This window comes from Thunnus albacares, chromosome 6 (assembly GCF_914725855.1).
Source record: "Thunnus albacares chromosome 6, fThuAlb1.1, whole genome shotgun sequence".
Classification (NCBI taxonomy): Eukaryota; Metazoa; Chordata; class Actinopteri; order Scombriformes; family Scombridae; genus Thunnus; species Thunnus albacares.
This window is the reverse complement of record NC_058111.1, coordinates 6,420,897-6,438,321: the sequence shown is the minus strand read 5'-3', so window position 1 is coordinate 6,438,321 and position 17,425 is coordinate 6,420,897. Positions and strand designations below refer to the sequence as shown.

The 17,425-nt window shown below is 39.5% G+C and overlaps 1 protein-coding gene across 1 annotated transcript in view; it reads left to right on the top strand.

The window, feature by feature from the left end:
* Window positions 1-17,425, top strand: part of nova2 (NOVA alternative splicing regulator 2) — an 80,377-nt gene that overhangs the window by 58,258 nt on the left and 4,694 nt on the right. Inside the window, exon 4 of the mRNA XM_044354056.1 lies at window positions 1,779-1,945. Coding sequence (XP_044209991.1) covers window positions 1,779-1,945 — 167 coding nt within the window. The remainder of the gene's footprint in view (window positions 1-1,778; window positions 1,946-17,425) is intronic.

Genomic DNA, 17,425 nt, shown 5'->3' with positions numbered 1-17,425 from the left:
CTCTCTGGATCCAACACTGATGTATTCATTCTCTTATTAATATTATTGGTTTCTTCTCTCACGCACATCAGATTTGCAATAAAACGCTAACTGTGAGGTTAAAGGGATGAATTCCATAAAGAGTTTTATCCTATTTACAAATCACATCACAGATAATCATTTTTGCAAGCCATGCTGTTGTGTTTCAGGTATCTGCTGGTTCCTAATCATTTATGTATTTATTTTTGTTATTTTCATGCTTTTATCGAAGACGACGGTAGACAGATGACAGACAGTAAATCAGGAGAAAGAGAAGGGGAATTCTGTGCAACAAAGGTCTTCAAACCGGGGATGTTGCAGTTCATGGTTGGCGTCTTCACCCATAAGACAAAACAATTTAAAAAAAAGTACTATTTCCTACGACTTACAGATAGACTACACTGGTAATAAATGATCTGTTCTACTTGATTGCCAATTCCAATAAACCAACAATCGTTCTGCATTTGATGTTGTAAACACTGGATGTTTGGTCACACAAAAAACAGAGAAACAAAGACACATGCACAATAGACAGCATGAGCACACACAAATATAAACACATGAACTAGCACATGCAAACATAGAGTTTTTCTTCTTTGTGTTTTGTGTATTCCCTGCAAATATCCGGCTGTATTTTGACTTTCTTAGTGAACGTAAATCCCAGTTCCTACTGCTGAAGTAGTAAAGAGTAAATACCCTCAACCTCCCGGGCTTTTTTTATTTCTATAATAGGCTTTAGCCAGTTTATGTGGCGCTGATATAAATCTTGAAGATACAGGTTTTAATGCTTACACACATGTTCAGCCCAAACTGAAGAAGCAGTTTGGAAATCATCGCACCATGTTTTATTTTTCTGTGACCGGGGAATTCATTTCCTGATTGGACCACGTCCTGGAAACAGACGTAAACTGAAAGTTTCTGATACGTTCAGGAAAAGAAGATGCAGTGGAAATGTTTTTTAAACGTTGCACTCTATATACAGTTTGTTTCGCCAGTCTTTCACTGATTTACACCTCCATCTTATAATAGTAGTATTGTGTGTGAAATTGCTTCAAGCAATCTAATCTAATATATAATTACAAGTTTCTGCTATAAATATCATCCACCACACTTCATTCTGCATGTTTTCATTTTTTATGTACTATTCTATAGATAATTCATTTTTTCTTTGCTGTTACTATTTGCTGGCACAGCAACCTAATTTCCCTGCAGGGATCATTAAAGTTTTCTGGTATATTTTCTTATCGCACAGTTGTTGTTTTGTTTTTTTTTTTAACAGCAGTTTGAGCCAGGGCCGGTATCATTTTCATTCAACAGCACATAAAAATGATGAAAACACAGAGTGTGCGAGTCAGAATTGGAACATATCCTGCACAAGATCAAACCTTTACCTGCTCCCGCCTGTGTGGAAACACTTTAAAATGTTCATAAGAAGGAACAGCTGCAAGTGCTAAAACTCCTAAACGTAGTGAACCTGTTTTTGTAGAAAGATGTGATGTGCAAAGGTGTTATGGAAATAAATGTTTTGAATAAGGTTCCACTGTTTCTTCTTCTTCTTATTGTTCTTGATGTGCCAGAGCGTTATAAAAGACTTTGCATGCACCCATTTGATGATGTGATCATATCGCATCCTCTTCAGAATATTTGCACGTCTGCAACCGATGCAGACACACAGAGTACATACATTGTACTTTGTATGTCTTCCAAGGAGCCAGTATTGACTCATACACTAACCTGTCCGTGTGTGTGTGTTTGTGCAGGAACGACAGAGCGGGTGTGTCTGATCCAGGGGACGGTGGAGGCGCTGAACGGCGTCCATGACTTCATCGCTGAGAAGGTGAGGGAGATGCCTCAGAGCACCCAGAAGACAGAGCCGGTCAGCATCCTGCAGCCACAGACCACCGTCAACCCCGACCGCATCAAACAGGTTAGTCTGTCTGTTCTGTTCTGTTCTTTTCAAGGAAAACCTGGAGCAACCGAGGCTATCCCTGGTTACTCATGAGTTTGTTGAAAACATAAATACAATATTGTGTGTATATTATAGTTTGTGTGTTTGCGTGTGTGTGTGTGTGTGTGTGCATGCTGTCAGCTGTGCTTCGCCTGACAGGATGTGTGTGTGAGAAAGAGAGGGAGGGAAGTGTTTGCTTGTGTGTGTGTGTGTGTGTGTTTCTGTGGTCGAGTTGTGATTTTCTGTTTGAGCGAAGCTGAAAAAAAAAAAAAGGTTAAAAAAATAACAACAGGCGAGCAGACGCATGTAAACAGATAAGGGAGGGAGGAATACAAAAGAGGTGAAAAAATGGACACACGCACACACACACACCGTGTCGGCAACCAAAACATCCACGCCAACAGGAAATGGTTTCCTGCTGAGGGAGGAAGTGTGAGCGAGTGTCCTCATCACTCTCTCTCACACAACTAAACACACATGGGTTTTGTGTGAGAAGTATCTTAATGAAGACACTGCTCAATTGTGTAAAGACCTCATTCTGAGTAATGCTGAGCACATCCTCAGAGACCTTACTCACCCCGCTACACAACAGGTTCCAACTAAGCTATCGGGCCAAAGGAAGGATCCTGCAAAGGAAAATAAGAACAACCGGGTTTAGCAAGTCTTTTGTTCTTTCAGCGATTAGACTGTTAAATGAGAGGGACAGTATAAAGCAGAGGATTTGATGGTATTTTTGGCCGGGGCTATGTGCAATGGTAATTCTTTGCATGGGGCAATATATTTAATTTTATCTTATTATTTGGTTCTAATGCTGATGCATTGTTTGTTTCACGGGGATCATGTAGTCCACTGTATATGAAGTATTTATCTGTCTCTGTGTGTGTGTCAGTGTATGCAAAGCAAAGGTGCTCGGAAATGCTCTGTGTGTGTGTGTGTGTGTGTGTGTGTGTGTGTGTGTGTGTGTGTGTGTGTGTGTGTGTGTGTGTGTGGTAGGGGGATGGAAGGGGGGGACTGCATATTGTATAGTTGTATTTATTTATATCTGTTTTTATGACTACACCTTGACCACCTGAATTTCCCTATCTGGGATAATGAAGGTTATCTTGACCTTGACTTTAACGTTACAAAATAATTATGGACAGAAGTATCTGCCATGAAATATTTAAACAGAACTACATTCAATCTCTAAACAAAATTTTTACACTCATTTTCTTCTAATGTAACTCTTTGCACTAACATATTTTAACCACTAGGTGGCATTAGTTAAAGCCACTCTGTGTGGAATTTTTATTTGATTTCAGTATCTTTCCACTTGTTTTGATGGAATAATACTTTGTTTATAGTGAGACGGTCTTTGTGAAACGTCTATGTGTTGCTGCCCACTCATCTCAGTATCTTCAGGTCAGATGTGTTTGCAGGCGTGATGAGGTGTATCGACACACCTAGCTGTCTGCCGCAGTGTCTTTTTTCATAGAACCACTGGGGGGCGCCTCGTTGTAAAATTTTCTAATCCTGGAGTGGCTTTAATTTGCTTTAAAAAAATAACAAGTTGCCTGTAAAGTGATATGATTTTGATACAAGACAGTTGTCTGTTATTCAAAAATCAGACCTCAGAGGGGCTGCGGAAGATAATATAGTAAATTAAAGAGAGTCAAAGACCCATCCATTCAGCATTAGCTTCCTACAGCTTTCATTGCTTAATGTAATTTCTCATAGAGGGTTTCTGAAGAGTTGAAACATGTTCCTGGTGTTTTCTGTTCATATTCTAAGATACTGTGTGTGATCAGCTACGTCTGCACTGGACAGTACATTGTGGCCACCTTGTAATTTAAACAAAAATAAAGATGGGGTTGTTTTATTCGTTCTAGTTCATCAATCGCTCACCGCTTTATACCTCCACCTCTCAGTGAGCTTCAAGCAATTTAATATAATATGTAATTACAGGTTATGTTTTCGTTTTTATTTACATAGATTTTCTATTTCTGCTGTTACTATTTGCTGTAACAGTGAATTCAACAACTGCAGCTCTCATAAATACATTTTAATATCAGCAGTTTATAACTCAGCTTTAAGACCAATGAAATAAAGTCGCCGCACAAACTTTTGATAAACGGTTTCACTAAATTGGTTTTTGCCAAGAAACTTTTTTTATTTTAATTTCAACAGTTCACATGAAGCTCATTCCGCTGCAGATTGTACAACTAAATCTGAGTGCCAATACCAGCTGTGTGATGGAGGACAATTAGTGCGCCCATTGATTATGATCCCAGTCTGTTTAAGTGATTATCATCATTCTCTCTTCATGATTGTTCTCTATTGATTAGTCAGGTCTGGCGTTGTTTCCATCTATTGACTGTTCAGGCCTGCTAGACGGTGCATTCAACCAGGCCTGTGGGCACACACACACACACACACACACACACACACACACACACACACACACACAATATAGTGGCACTAAAAGACTTAAACTTGTCTTGAAAAACACATTAAACAAACCTTAACTAACAGTAAGAAGTAATCATTATGAAAAAGCTGAAATGATGACATCTGCTTCCTGGCAAAAAACTAAATTAAATTTTGAAAAATGTCCCCAGAAGTTTCTGTTTTTCCTCTTCATCTCTCAGCTCTGGTGTTGCGTTAGTGTTGCATATGTTTTCCCCCCGCTGCGATTTCTCATCCTCCGTCATAAGCAGAATTTGGGGGCGGTGGGGGGAGGAGGGAGGGGAGGAGGGGGGAAGGGAAGGAGAGCTACGCCTTTATAGTTTTGAATAATTACAGACTCGTGTACCCACACACACACACACATATATACACACAGTCCCCAGATATAGAGGGTTTTTTTTTTTTTTTTGCCGAGTACACAATTCAGAGGTGCAGTTATGAAAAGAGTGTTATGCATAATTAATCAATACTGGGTGCACGGATTCACATACACATGAACGTACCGACTCACCCACACACATTTCTCGAGCCCACACACACTCTGCAGAGTTTAACTAACAATATTACTTTGCACATACGGTGTCTTGTTCCTTTGTTTTTGCAGAATTGATGTCTTGTTCTAATATTAATGCAAAAAAAGAAATCTGTCAGGCTGGGCATGTGGCCAAAAGTATATGGACACATGAACATGACACCTGTAGATGTTGAACATCTCCTCAGCCACAAAAGTGTTAGTGAGATCAGCCGCTGATGATGGGTCATAAGATCCGGCTCGCGCTAGATAAGGCCTTTAAATGACGTATTTGTAAATCTAACCACATCCTAAACACTGCACTAAAAGTTCCAGCCTCTATATGCTGTTGCCACCTGTTTGTCCTCCGGAAATGGATTAAATAGTGAAATCAATACCGCAGCTTTCGCCTTCTTTCTCCAGGCTGTTTCCTGCGTGTTATGTCTTTTACTCAGTTTGTATCTTCTGCACCGTGAGCGTTTGAGCCTGAGGCTGACTGACAGTTGAGTAATGCTGTTTTGGACCAAGCGAGCAGCCACGGGGAGACAAGCAGGCTAATAGCTGCTGATATTAAGACACTTATAATAGAGGGCGAATCCCCCTGTTGCTCTTTGGGCTATTTATAGCATCTCTGAGAGGCGACTAAATGGGTTTGGGTGGTATTTCATGACACATATACAGACACACAGATACATACAGGAAAAAGAAACCCCCCACACCAAAGATGGGGAGAGTTGTCTTCTTCAACCCTGACGGACAAACGGAGGCCTCCACTGTTCAAATACAGTTCATACAGCTGAGCATCGTTCAAAGAACCTTATTTTAAAGTCTAGAAAAGTTGTGAAAGTGAATAAAAATATGACACTCAAATAGATTCACAAAATGTTTTCTCTAACTTGAGGTGAAATATAAGGAGAACATTAAGTGTTAACCTTGAAAAGTAAGTACATTTGTTCTAAAAGTTAAAAAAAAAAGTAAAAGTACTTTTGTTTTCTTGCTACATGCAGCAGCACAGCAACTTATCTTGTGTTGTCAAATGTGTTGCAATGATTTTAAATGCAAGACAGAGTGCATTTCATTGAGTTTCTGTTGTTTCTTTTTCTTTTTTCCACGTATCACGTGAGGTTTTGAACTATTTCCACTGAAGTTTGGGGTTTGTGAAAGACAGTTTTTTAAAACAGAGTCATGATTAATGTAGCAGAGGCTGAGATATCCTGATTTTTATCTCTTATGCTTCAAGGGTCAACACGAACACTTATGGTCAATGGACTATTAGTAAGCTGAGAAGCCTTAGTAGAATCTGCAGTATCCTCCTAGGGTTTTAAAAGCATAGCTGTCATTATGGAGACACTGTTGTAACCAAAACAAGACAAACTCACTTTGATCTGATGAATGAACCTCATATGAAAGCACACACACACACACAACACACACACACTACTAACAGATGAATTGGTGTCCAGTGCAATGCAGCCGGTGATGTCTATTTCAGGTTGCGGATACAATTCCTTCTTCTTCTTCTTCTTCTTGTCAAGAGTACGGCTGTTGTAGCATGTGGTGTTGGCATTACCGGTTAACCCGAGAGACTAAAAGAGGGTAAGAGAGAGAGAGAGAGAGACAAGATGCTTGCAGGGTGTTTGTGACGTTGTGAAAAAGAGGAAGAGAGTTGGAACAACGGACTGAGATGAAGATGGAGACACAGAGATGATGACATAAAAGATGGATAAACAGAGAGAGAGAGAGGACAAACAGATGCTAAAAACAAGACTGTGGCCAGCTGAGCGGGTGACTGAAAGCTGGAAGCGGTTCTGAACTCTTGTTAGCCGACAGCTGCGGAGTGACGGAGAGCTTCGCTGGAAGAAGCAGCTGCTGACAGAAAGAAAAACAGAGCAGCAACGACATAGACAGACGACACGTCGCACTCCCAAGGCCACATGACGGGGCAACGGACGGAGTGAAGGAGGTGATTTACGAGCTGAATAAATTCTTTTACCGACCCTAATGAGCTCTGACATGACATATAGTTGAAGAGAATTTATAGAGGGATTTTATTACTTTTATTATTCAGTGTTTGCTTTTGTTCACCCACCAAGCACCCTGTTGTAAAACACCGTCACACCTCTGTGTTTACACTGCAGCACGTTGTAATGTTACCTTTTAAATTGAGATAATCACTGTTTGGAAAGGGCAAAGCCTGCCCTTAAGAATTTATTGAAACCAGTGAGGGACAAAATGTAAAGTAATTATTGGAGTTAATAGTTTGTTGCTCAAAGTAGTTATTTCAATCTATTATAATAGTGGCATTCAGTAAAAATATAAATAAATGTAAAATATTCACTGGGTAGACTAATTCCACATCATAGTTTTTATATCTCAGGCCAGTTTGCCAGTGTGGAAATGCTTTTTAGATGCAGTTCCTCTGACGGCCACCAGGTGCTGGCTCCTCAAATACAAAGTCAACACATATTTATTTATTTTTCACAATAAATTATTGACTCCATAAGTGTATTTCCTCTAGTATGTCTGCTAATTTTCAAGACTACTTTCCCATGAAAAAGAAATTGAGGCATTTTGCCATGATTGACATGTCAACGTCATGTTGCCAAATTAACTACAGCAATATTAATGGTTATGTTTAGACACCGGCAACATTTGGTTAAGGTTAGGGAAAGATCGCGGTCTTGATTTAATACAGAAGAAAGTCTGCAATGACTTGAAGCACCACATGTTTATTAACATTTAAGCCACACCAAGATCTTTCACTAACATTAACCAAAGTGTTTTTGTTGCCTAAACCTAACCACAGGCAGGATACAGGAAGTGAGTCTCTGGTGAGAGAGAGAGTGTTGCCCATCATTAGGAAAACAATTTAGTTCTAGGTTTATGAGCGGGTTTGGTTAAACATCAGAGTTTTAGTTTGTGATTGTCCCCCCTACTTTGCTGTTTTTCATACTGTATAATTCAGTCTTTGAGGAGAACTTCTCAGGCAGCATATAAAGATGAGTGATGGTAATAACATAAACACCCTGGAGACCTCCCATACCGTGTTTATGTGTAATGTGGTGAAGCATCACCTACTTACTGCATCAATATTGTATTCATATTGCCAGTAAAACATGCTCTCACCACCATTATTGTTGCATTATGGTGTTTCAAAGTGAGCTGCAGAGCCCGAGCCGCGTTCCCCTGTGAGATCAGCTGTAAATGGCCTGTGGTTTCGCTGTGGTATTATTCTGGGGCTATTTTTGGCACGGGCCGGCCCGTTCTGGCCTTTATTCAGACTGAACACTGCAGCAGCACTTTGACATTGTTTAGCCTTAACGACAACAGCGCCGAATAGTGAGCACGCACACACAGGAGCATTTACACACGCTGACTGAAGTCTGCTCGTTTTCCTGGCCGCTCCCTTCAGCCACTTCCTGCGGCCGTTTCCTTTGACCTTTCACCTCTGGCATCAACACCTGTTTCCTACTTCCTGTTATTGCTTCTCTCCACAGGAAGTTCACCATTAATGTCAGGAAAACATGGAGCCTGGCTCACTAGCTATGAAGCTTCGGCCAAACGATGATTCAGAAACGCCAACATTCAGGCCAAGTTCTGTTGTGTTGACGATCGATGAATGAATGAATAGTTTATCAATCTATCAGACACCGGATAGCTGAGAACACTTAAACAAGACAACAAACAAACAAATTTAATTTGTTGGCGTTTTTCCAACTTAATTATGGAATTAATTAGCTGCAGCAGCACATATTCAACCGCTGGAGACATTTGTTATTTCAGTTGGTGAAAGTTTACCGTGTAAACCGCTCTGCTAGGAAAAATAACAAGGATGTTATTTTTAATGTTAACTAATCGACGACAAGATTATTTAACATTTGAGCTCAGCAATTTTGTGTGTTTTGAGATGGAACACAACCCTGTGAGTAAATTAATGAATGGAATTGGTCCTGAGAGAACTTAATGAGTATAAATTCAGTGACATAAATCTGAAAACCACAGCAGATAAATGAGCGCTGACAATATGTCGACTGTGTTCTATTTCTTTTCTTTTTTTCTACTTTTAATCCGGGTGTTTGCACTCCTGAGGAGTGTCTTGACAGTATTTTGCTTTCTTAGCTTCTTATGTAACATTTTATCTATTTTTTTTTTTTCCTGTCAGTCCTGTAGTCTACAGTCTCTGCCTGTGTGCTGATTTAGCAGAATAACACACACACACACACACACACACACACTCTGTCTCTTATCTGATCCAAAACACTGATGATTGAGTGTGCACATTACAATATCTTGGCTGTAACTCAGAGTTTACTGCTCTGTTTAACACAAATGAAGTGGAGTCCAGATGTGATGTCTTGTAGTGTCCATATTGCTTTCTTTCCTCTTTTCCCTCCTTCTGTTTAGTCTATGATCTTTCATTCTTTCCTACTTTCTTTCTTTTTTTTCTGTTGTTTTGTTTCTTTCTTTATGACGTCTGTGTGAAGAGGAGTGAGGACAGATATTTAGTAGGTATGATATATATGTGCAGGAAGAAATTTCTGCCACATGGGGAGTGGTTTCAGCAGGAGAGAGGGGAGGGGAGGGGAGGAAAAGGGATCAACAAAGGTGAGAAAGGGGGAAGAGAGAAAGAGGGGGAAGAGGAAGAAAGAGTAGAGAATATTGTGTTACGTAACCGATTATTTGTCCAAACTTATGACAGTTTTCAACCCTCTTTTGAAATCTCATCCCAATAACCAATCACATCTGTATATTCTGTATCTGTTTGTTCCAAGACTTCACTCAAGTTCCATCATATGACGTATATCCACTGAAATATATTCAAATCCAGCCTTTTTTTTTTTTTTTATTGCTGTACTTAAACCGTGCATCAAATGGAAATATTCTGGATGTATTGAGCATCAATTCAATGGGACATGTTTGGTATCTTTGGAAACTTTGGGCCCTCCATGAAAGTTTTGTGGGTTTGAACAGATCTTGGCTGCACATCATGCATGTAATGACGGAGCCATGCAGCAGAGGGGCGAGCCGTTTAAAGGAAATATACGCAATTTTTTTTTAATGGTAACTTAAAAAGTGATTTGAAGTGACAGTCGCTGCTCTTTTTAAATGTATCAATTAACTTTCATTTACACATCAGGAACATTATGATTCTTCAATCAGTTGTATTTTTGAGCAGTGTTGACAAATAATAAAAGGTTTACAACACATTTAAGGTAGTTGTGAGCAGATATAAGGACATTTTTAATCGTATCTATAACTGGTGTATAAACAGTTAAAATCTGAATACATATTTTATATGAATATAAACTATACAAATTGATATAATAATATATTGTTTCTTTTCTTTGTTTTTCTTTTAATTATACTTATTAATTAGGTATTCATTTATTTGTTAATACTTCTTCACTCTCATGACAACTAAGCAACTAACCTGCTGCTGATGAAGGCCATGAGATGCAACTAAAAGCTCAGGGAAAATTCTTCTTGAGTTATTTTCAAGGTCAAGAATGAACCTTCAAGCGCCCCATTTTCACAATTTTTTGACCTCACTGTTTTAAACCCACCTGTGAATGTTTTACATGTGTGTATAAGTAGCTTTTAAATACTTTATAACACACTATGAGGTTTTTTTTTAATGTTCATAAACATAAAATAATAAATATGATGTAGACATGCCCTTATATCTGCTTATAACTTCATTACAGTGTTATTAACCCTTCATAAAATGTCTATATTACTGACTATAAATGCTAAATAGGGGGCATTGTTACTTAAATTATTAAAAGAAGAAAGTCACATGCTGTACAATTATGTAATTTCATGCCGTGAGTGTGTGTGTGTGTGTGTCTACATCCATATGATGACAAGTTTAATGCTCTCAGGAGAAAATCTCTTCAGCAGACCACTTAAAGTGCAGAATTACAAATGAAAAGCAACAAAGACATAAAACAAGCCTTAACTCTTCCCATATGTGTCTCTGTGTATATACAGTTTATATTATATATGTAAATATGTGTTCATGTGCGTACCATTTGCATAGCGAGAACAAAATAAGCTAAAATCCTGGTTAAGCCCTGAAATCTTTGCGTGTGTATGCAAGCGCTGTATATGCAAGTGTATACAGAAAAGTCTGTGTGTGTGTGTGTGTGTGTGTGTGTGTGTGTGTGTGTGTGTGTATATATATATATATATTCATACATTGGCACTATGTCACTGGTCAGTCACGGTACCCCGACTTTTCTGTCCTGCAGCTATTTATAACCTGCAGGGGGGTTTCTGTGCTTCTGGACAGGCCAGAGAATGAAAGAAGAAAGACGGCGAGAGGGACGGAAAAAGAGGGATGACACAGACGGTTGGAGATAGACGGAGTGATGAGGGACAGACAGAGAGAGCGAGCGAGGCAGAGGCAGAGTAGGGGAGAGAGAGGTGACTAAGCCTGTGGATCAGGAGGAGGCAGATTAAGCTAAAGTCCCCTGCTTAAGACTTCAAAGTTCAAACTCCAGCAGCCTCAACAGTTGTCCTCTGTCTTCAACTCGCTGTGTGTGTGTGTGTGTGTGTGTGTGTGTGTGTGTGTGTCTATGTAGGTGTGTACATACACCTCAGCATACATGTGTCTGTTGTGTTGTGTGTTTATCTGTTTACGTATATGCTTGTGTGGGATTGTACACACATTATTCACATGACTATGACCAAAATTGTGAACCCATGCATATGTTTGCCCAAGCGTGTGTGTGTATATGTGTGTGTGTGTGTATATGTGTGTTCATATTGGCATCCAATGACAACAGACACTGACAGACGGCCTTGTGACCTGGAAGGAACGCTACACAGAGTTTGGACGAGAGGACGGATGATGATTAGCGGTGTGACAGCTCTGACATAGTGAGAGACAGAAGACGAGGGGAGGGAAGGAATGTAAAGATGGAGGGATGAAGGAGCAATAAGAGACGGAAAGAGAGACAGAGGGAAAGAGAAGGGATGACACAACAAGCAGGTCACATGTCCTGCAGGTCTAACCAATTTATCAGTATGGAATACAGTATTTTACATATATGGGATTAAATCGTTTGTGTTGCTTTTGCTTATTAGACAAAATATCTTTTCTGTGTTGTTGGTCAGACACATATCAGCATGCTAGAATGTGTAAACAATAAATGATGAATACTTTTAAATGATTGGAATGAGAAGAACAGATTTGTATAAAAGATCTGCATAAATGTGCACAGATGAATTAAAAGTTGTGAGTTAAAGCTACACTAAAGGCTACGTAAAAAATCTTACATAATCAAAAAACATGCTTAAATCTTTTAGATTAACACGCAAATTAAACGTATTCATGGATTTTTAAAATATATTTAAATGTGAGGATGCACAAGCAAAAGAAAACAACAATACAACCCTGGTTTAATCCCACGGAGTTATTATTCTGTATTTTAGTTTGTGCTTTTTTCTGTATTTTAGCTCATGGTGGCCGTATTTTTAACTTATCTGAGAGCAAAAAGGCAGCTCCAACATTTCAGTTTCAGTGTTTTAGAGGACGGATGTTTCAGAGAAGACTCTAAAGAGTGTTTAAAAACAAAACATCTCATTGAGTTCTTGCTATTAATTATTCAACAAATGCTTTTTGATTGCTGTTAATCGCATAATGTCCCCACAGACTGAAAGATTCTCAGCTTTGAGTAAAGAAGAAAAAATTCTGAAATATTACCATATGGTAAAATTACTGCACACCATGAATACCTTGGATTTAACCAACCTGAACAAACTGCACAGTAAACTGTACACTGCATCACCCTATAAATGAACTAACCAAAACACTTAAAACACCACAAACTTGTTTAAAGCTTAAGACACCTAATTCTCTTTCTGTTAGATTCTCTGCATGCTCTAATTTGTATTTGGTGCTAATAGTTGTGAAAGAACCAAAAAAAAAATCCTTCACACTGTTGATCACTCGTACAATACCAACCACAGCTGCATTTCTGTAGGGAGTCATGGCCACAGTACCGAGATAAAACAGACAGTTTCTATGGTCCTGCTGTGTCTGTTTGCCTGGTAAAAAGGCACTTTCTAGGGATTTACCCAAATAAAACTGCTAATAAAGACATGAGAGCTGTGCTGTGTTCACAGTGCCCTCTGAAATAGGCAATAATCATGGTAATGACGGTAATGGAAATGGTTGGCAGTAATATTACCATCACAATGTTTTGTTTATAGTAAAAACAGTATACCAGCACATCTCTAGTGGCAGATTTATACTTAATTGTTTAATCGTGTTTTTTCTGTAAATTAGCTTTCTATTTATATTTCCCTACTACTGATGATGATGATGATGATGGCAAGTATAAGTGTTGTGTTTTCAATTTGAATTTAGTTTGAATTTGCTTCTTTAAAGGTTGATCCTCACTGCTGCAAAGTCATTTTGACATAAATACCCAATGACAACATCAAAAACCCAAGAAAATGCCAGTTGAACTTTCAAATTTGCGGGCTGCAATTATCTAAATGTTGTTTGAGACTTTTCCAGTAGAAATGACTGAATGTCATTTGTCTCTATTTCTTATAAAAACAGCCAAAAGCTTAAAGATTACTCTCTCAAAGTATTAACTGTAAGTGTTTTGACAGTTTTGGCCCTCATAAACTCCCAACACTCAAACCCTGAACTTGTTCCAAGTTGTTCCTGAATCAAATCGCCTCCTCTCTGCTGTTGACATTGATTTGGACTTATGTGTTAAGCCGGCATCTTCCGATCCCTGCTCCTTCACAGGGTTTGCCTGAGTGTAGTCATGAACAGGAGATTGGCTTTGACCTTCAACCCTTCGCCCAGCAGCTGCAGCAACAGGACCTTCTAGTCAGCAGCTGGACGGACGCCAAACCCTCCTCTCCCGTCCTCTCTGGAAAAGTTTCTCCCAACAGATATGAAGCTCTTCAAGGAAAAAGAAATAAAATAAAAAAAGGGAGACACCAGGGATGAAAAAAAAAATGTAGAAAAAGAAACTGAAAACTTCACAAAAAAAGTCTTAAACCAGAGCAGCTGAGGGGGGGAAAAAAAACATGAAAGTGCCGTCACTGTAGGAGCGATTGCCTGCATGCTGCCAACTGTCACATAATCTTCTTCTTTGTGGCGGCTCTGCAGAAAGGTGCTGGGAGCAGAGGATTGTGGGTAGGTAGGAGGCTGCCTTTAGAGCGAGCCGAACCAACGGCGTCAGCTAAAAAAAAAAAAAAAAAAAGGATGAAGATGATGATTTCACATTAATACACCCTTAAGATTGGGAATGGATTGCGTGTGTGTGGGAGTGTGTGTGTGTGTTTGACCTTGTAAGAAGAGGTTTGGTTTATTGAAAAGAGAGAATACAAAGCAAAAAAAAAGAAAAAAAAGAAGAAATGAAAGATTTAAATGCACTGGAAGACTGCAGCAGTCTGCATTATGAAGCACCAGGTTAGGAGAGACACAAAGAAAGGAAGAAAGAAAAGTCTAAATCCTCTATAAATCTGCAAACATTAGACGGAAGGAGAGAAAATCGGGAATACTGAAAGAGAGAAACATGAGGAAAGATGGCAGATCAGGCGGAGGAGAGGAGTAGTGGAGGCAAATGGAGAACCTCATTAGCAGAGAGTCACTTGGATATAAAGATGGTAGATGTGATCATTAGCGCCAGGAGGGATCAGACATCGCCGTACGCCACTGTTTATCCTCCCACTTCTACACCAACACTCTGTGTGTGTGCGAGAGTGAGCGTGTGTGTGTGTGCGAGAGTGGGCGTGTGTGTGTGTGTGTGTGTGCGTGAGAGTGTTTGAGTGCAGAGGATGAAAGGGTTCATGGGTAAAATCTTTTCGGCTCCCTCCCTCGCTGCCTGTCACTTTTTTCTTTTATCCCTCGGCTCCGTTTTTTTTTAACCCCCCCACCACCACCACCACCACCACCATGCCGCTCATCTCCTTACCTCAGAAAACAACCATCCTGAAAATGTTGCCACTTGAACAAAAAAAAAAACTGGAACATTTTTCAGATCTGCAATTAGATTTCTGAATGAAATCTGGAGTGAACGGTGCACAAGATGGTGGATGTTCTGATGATTACCTCTACGAGCGAGGTTACGTTTGATTCGTCCGCTGGTTGGCAGCATATCTCCAAAAAACATGCAGGTTCGAAGGCGGCGACGAGATGGAGATGCATAAATCTCCTTGTAGATTCACAACCGAAGCTGTGTCGTGTCTGTTTTATAAATCCCAGTCATTCTAAAAACTGGGCACACGTTCTACCACTCCCACAGTTAGCCATAAATGGATGTAAACACACACACACACATCCATCATGATCTGTTTGCATATTGATACTTCTGCCTGCTCCATCACTCGTTGGACCTGTCAATGAAAAATTCAGCAAGGTTCAGCAATGTCAGCAAGGTTGTCATTGATAGAGCAGCCGTCGTTATGCAGGTACGGCTATTTATAGCGCCAATGTCATTAATTCATTACTGTCCGTGTTGTTGTAAACTATCATGCACGGTGATATCTCAGTCATCGTTATTAAATGTCAGAAAGTTAATCAAGTGCTCGTATCAAAACAGACTACAAAGTGCTTCACAGTTAAGGATAAAATGTCAAGAACAACAACAACAAATAATGTTTTCAATGAACATTTTTAAAAAAGGTAAAAATTAATGACACAAAAGTATTAAATTAAGTGTATAAATGCACCTTTGATTGGCATTTTACAGAAAAAACAAAATCACACAATATGATATGATGATATGATGATATATTGTGTTATGTTAACTTCTCTCCAAATGAATGAATTACATTAGTTATTAAAGTTGTTGGTTTACAAATATTAACTGTTCGGTCTCTGCATAACAGTTGAACATAGTGAATATTTGCCATATGATTATACAAGTCAGTATCAGAAACATTCATGTTCATATTATGAAACCAAACCCTAAATGCAAGGAGCCATTCATCAGAGCTCTACAGAAAATAGTCAGTCAGCCTCAGCAGTGTTCGCACTTTGTTAGCACTTTGCTCTTCTCATTAATCTGCACGGGACAGCAGATTGTTGCAGCGCCTCTGATAGCAGTGGGACGTAAACAGACGTGTTGAAGGAGCCTCACTGTGTACGTGCTTCACAGTAACAACCCACTAATCATAAGAAACGGACTACAGTCTTTCACAAGCTCTCATACAAAAAAAAAAAAAAAAAAAAAGATGAATGAACAAAAGAAAAATATCACACCTGTTAATCCCACAGAGAGACTCAAGGCAGTGAGAAGTGAATATGCAACACTGTCTGCAGGTTTGAAGTCGCTCATATTATCGGCTCCCCTCATGCTTGCCTCTTGCTAATTTTCTATTTCTATGTAAATTCATCTTACGCCTCGCAGAAAGCTGCAGCGCAGAGAGCGAGCTGTGGAATGTGGCGTGGCAACAAGCCGCTGCATCAAGGCTGCCGACGTGCAGATGTTGTTCGGCTTAAATCTGCAGCAAACAGAGAGAGGGAGGGAGGGAGGGAGGGAGGGATGAAGGAGAGGGTGAGACGGGGAAGGTAATTGCAGTGGCCTTCGCGTTTTGCTATTGTACGTTGAATTGATCTTTCTCACTTTGGATTTTTCTTTTTTCCCTACTCCTTCCTGTCCTCTCTTTATGTCTCTCTGCAGAGGAGAGAAAGAAAACAAAAAAAGAGTGCATCTCTTCCTTTTGTCTCTCAGTTTGCTGAATCGATCACCCCCTGCCTCTCTGTTTCTTTCATTTTATCGTCCTCTTTTCTTTATCAAGGCCAAGTCTTTTTATCTCTTCAGCACTCCCTCCTGTTTCTACAGCCCACACTCACTCTCTCTGCTCTCCATATGAATATTCGTCATTGAGGCAGACAGACAGCTGTGGTGGTTTTGTCTACCATGGGACTAAGAGGAGAAAGTGTGACACTGGTATACACATCCACCATTATTTGCTAGGTGGCTAATATGCAGCAGAGGTCAGTAATATTTCCTTGTTTGTGAAAGACAACATTGCAAAAAAAAACAAATCATTTTGTTTGCACTAAAGAGCAAAGAAACAGATTTGGTTCTGACAAGTTGCTGCAGTTTCCAAGTTACTTGTCGAATGTTGACAGTGTCTCACACCTTCCTCTAAGTCCGTGTGTTCGTTCAGCAAAGTGATGCTTTCATTTTCCATCGAGGTCAGTGCTGCTGCAGAGTGCAATGCGTCACTCATTGCCTGCGTAAGTGGAGCAACAGTGAACCCTTCATATACCAGGTTCATTCAGACCTGATCAGATCTGTGTGATCTGATCTGACAGAATTATAAAATATAGGATTAAACTTTTATGGGGTGCCCAATCTGAGAAGACCAGTGTTTGCTTTTATTCAACTCAAAGTGATGTCAGAACTAACCCTGACCCCAAGAGATAAAAAAGCAAACTAACTGTGATGTGCACCCAAAATGTAATTTGGAAATGAAAAGTATCAAGATTTTTGGATGTTTTACACTTAATTCATGTATTTAGA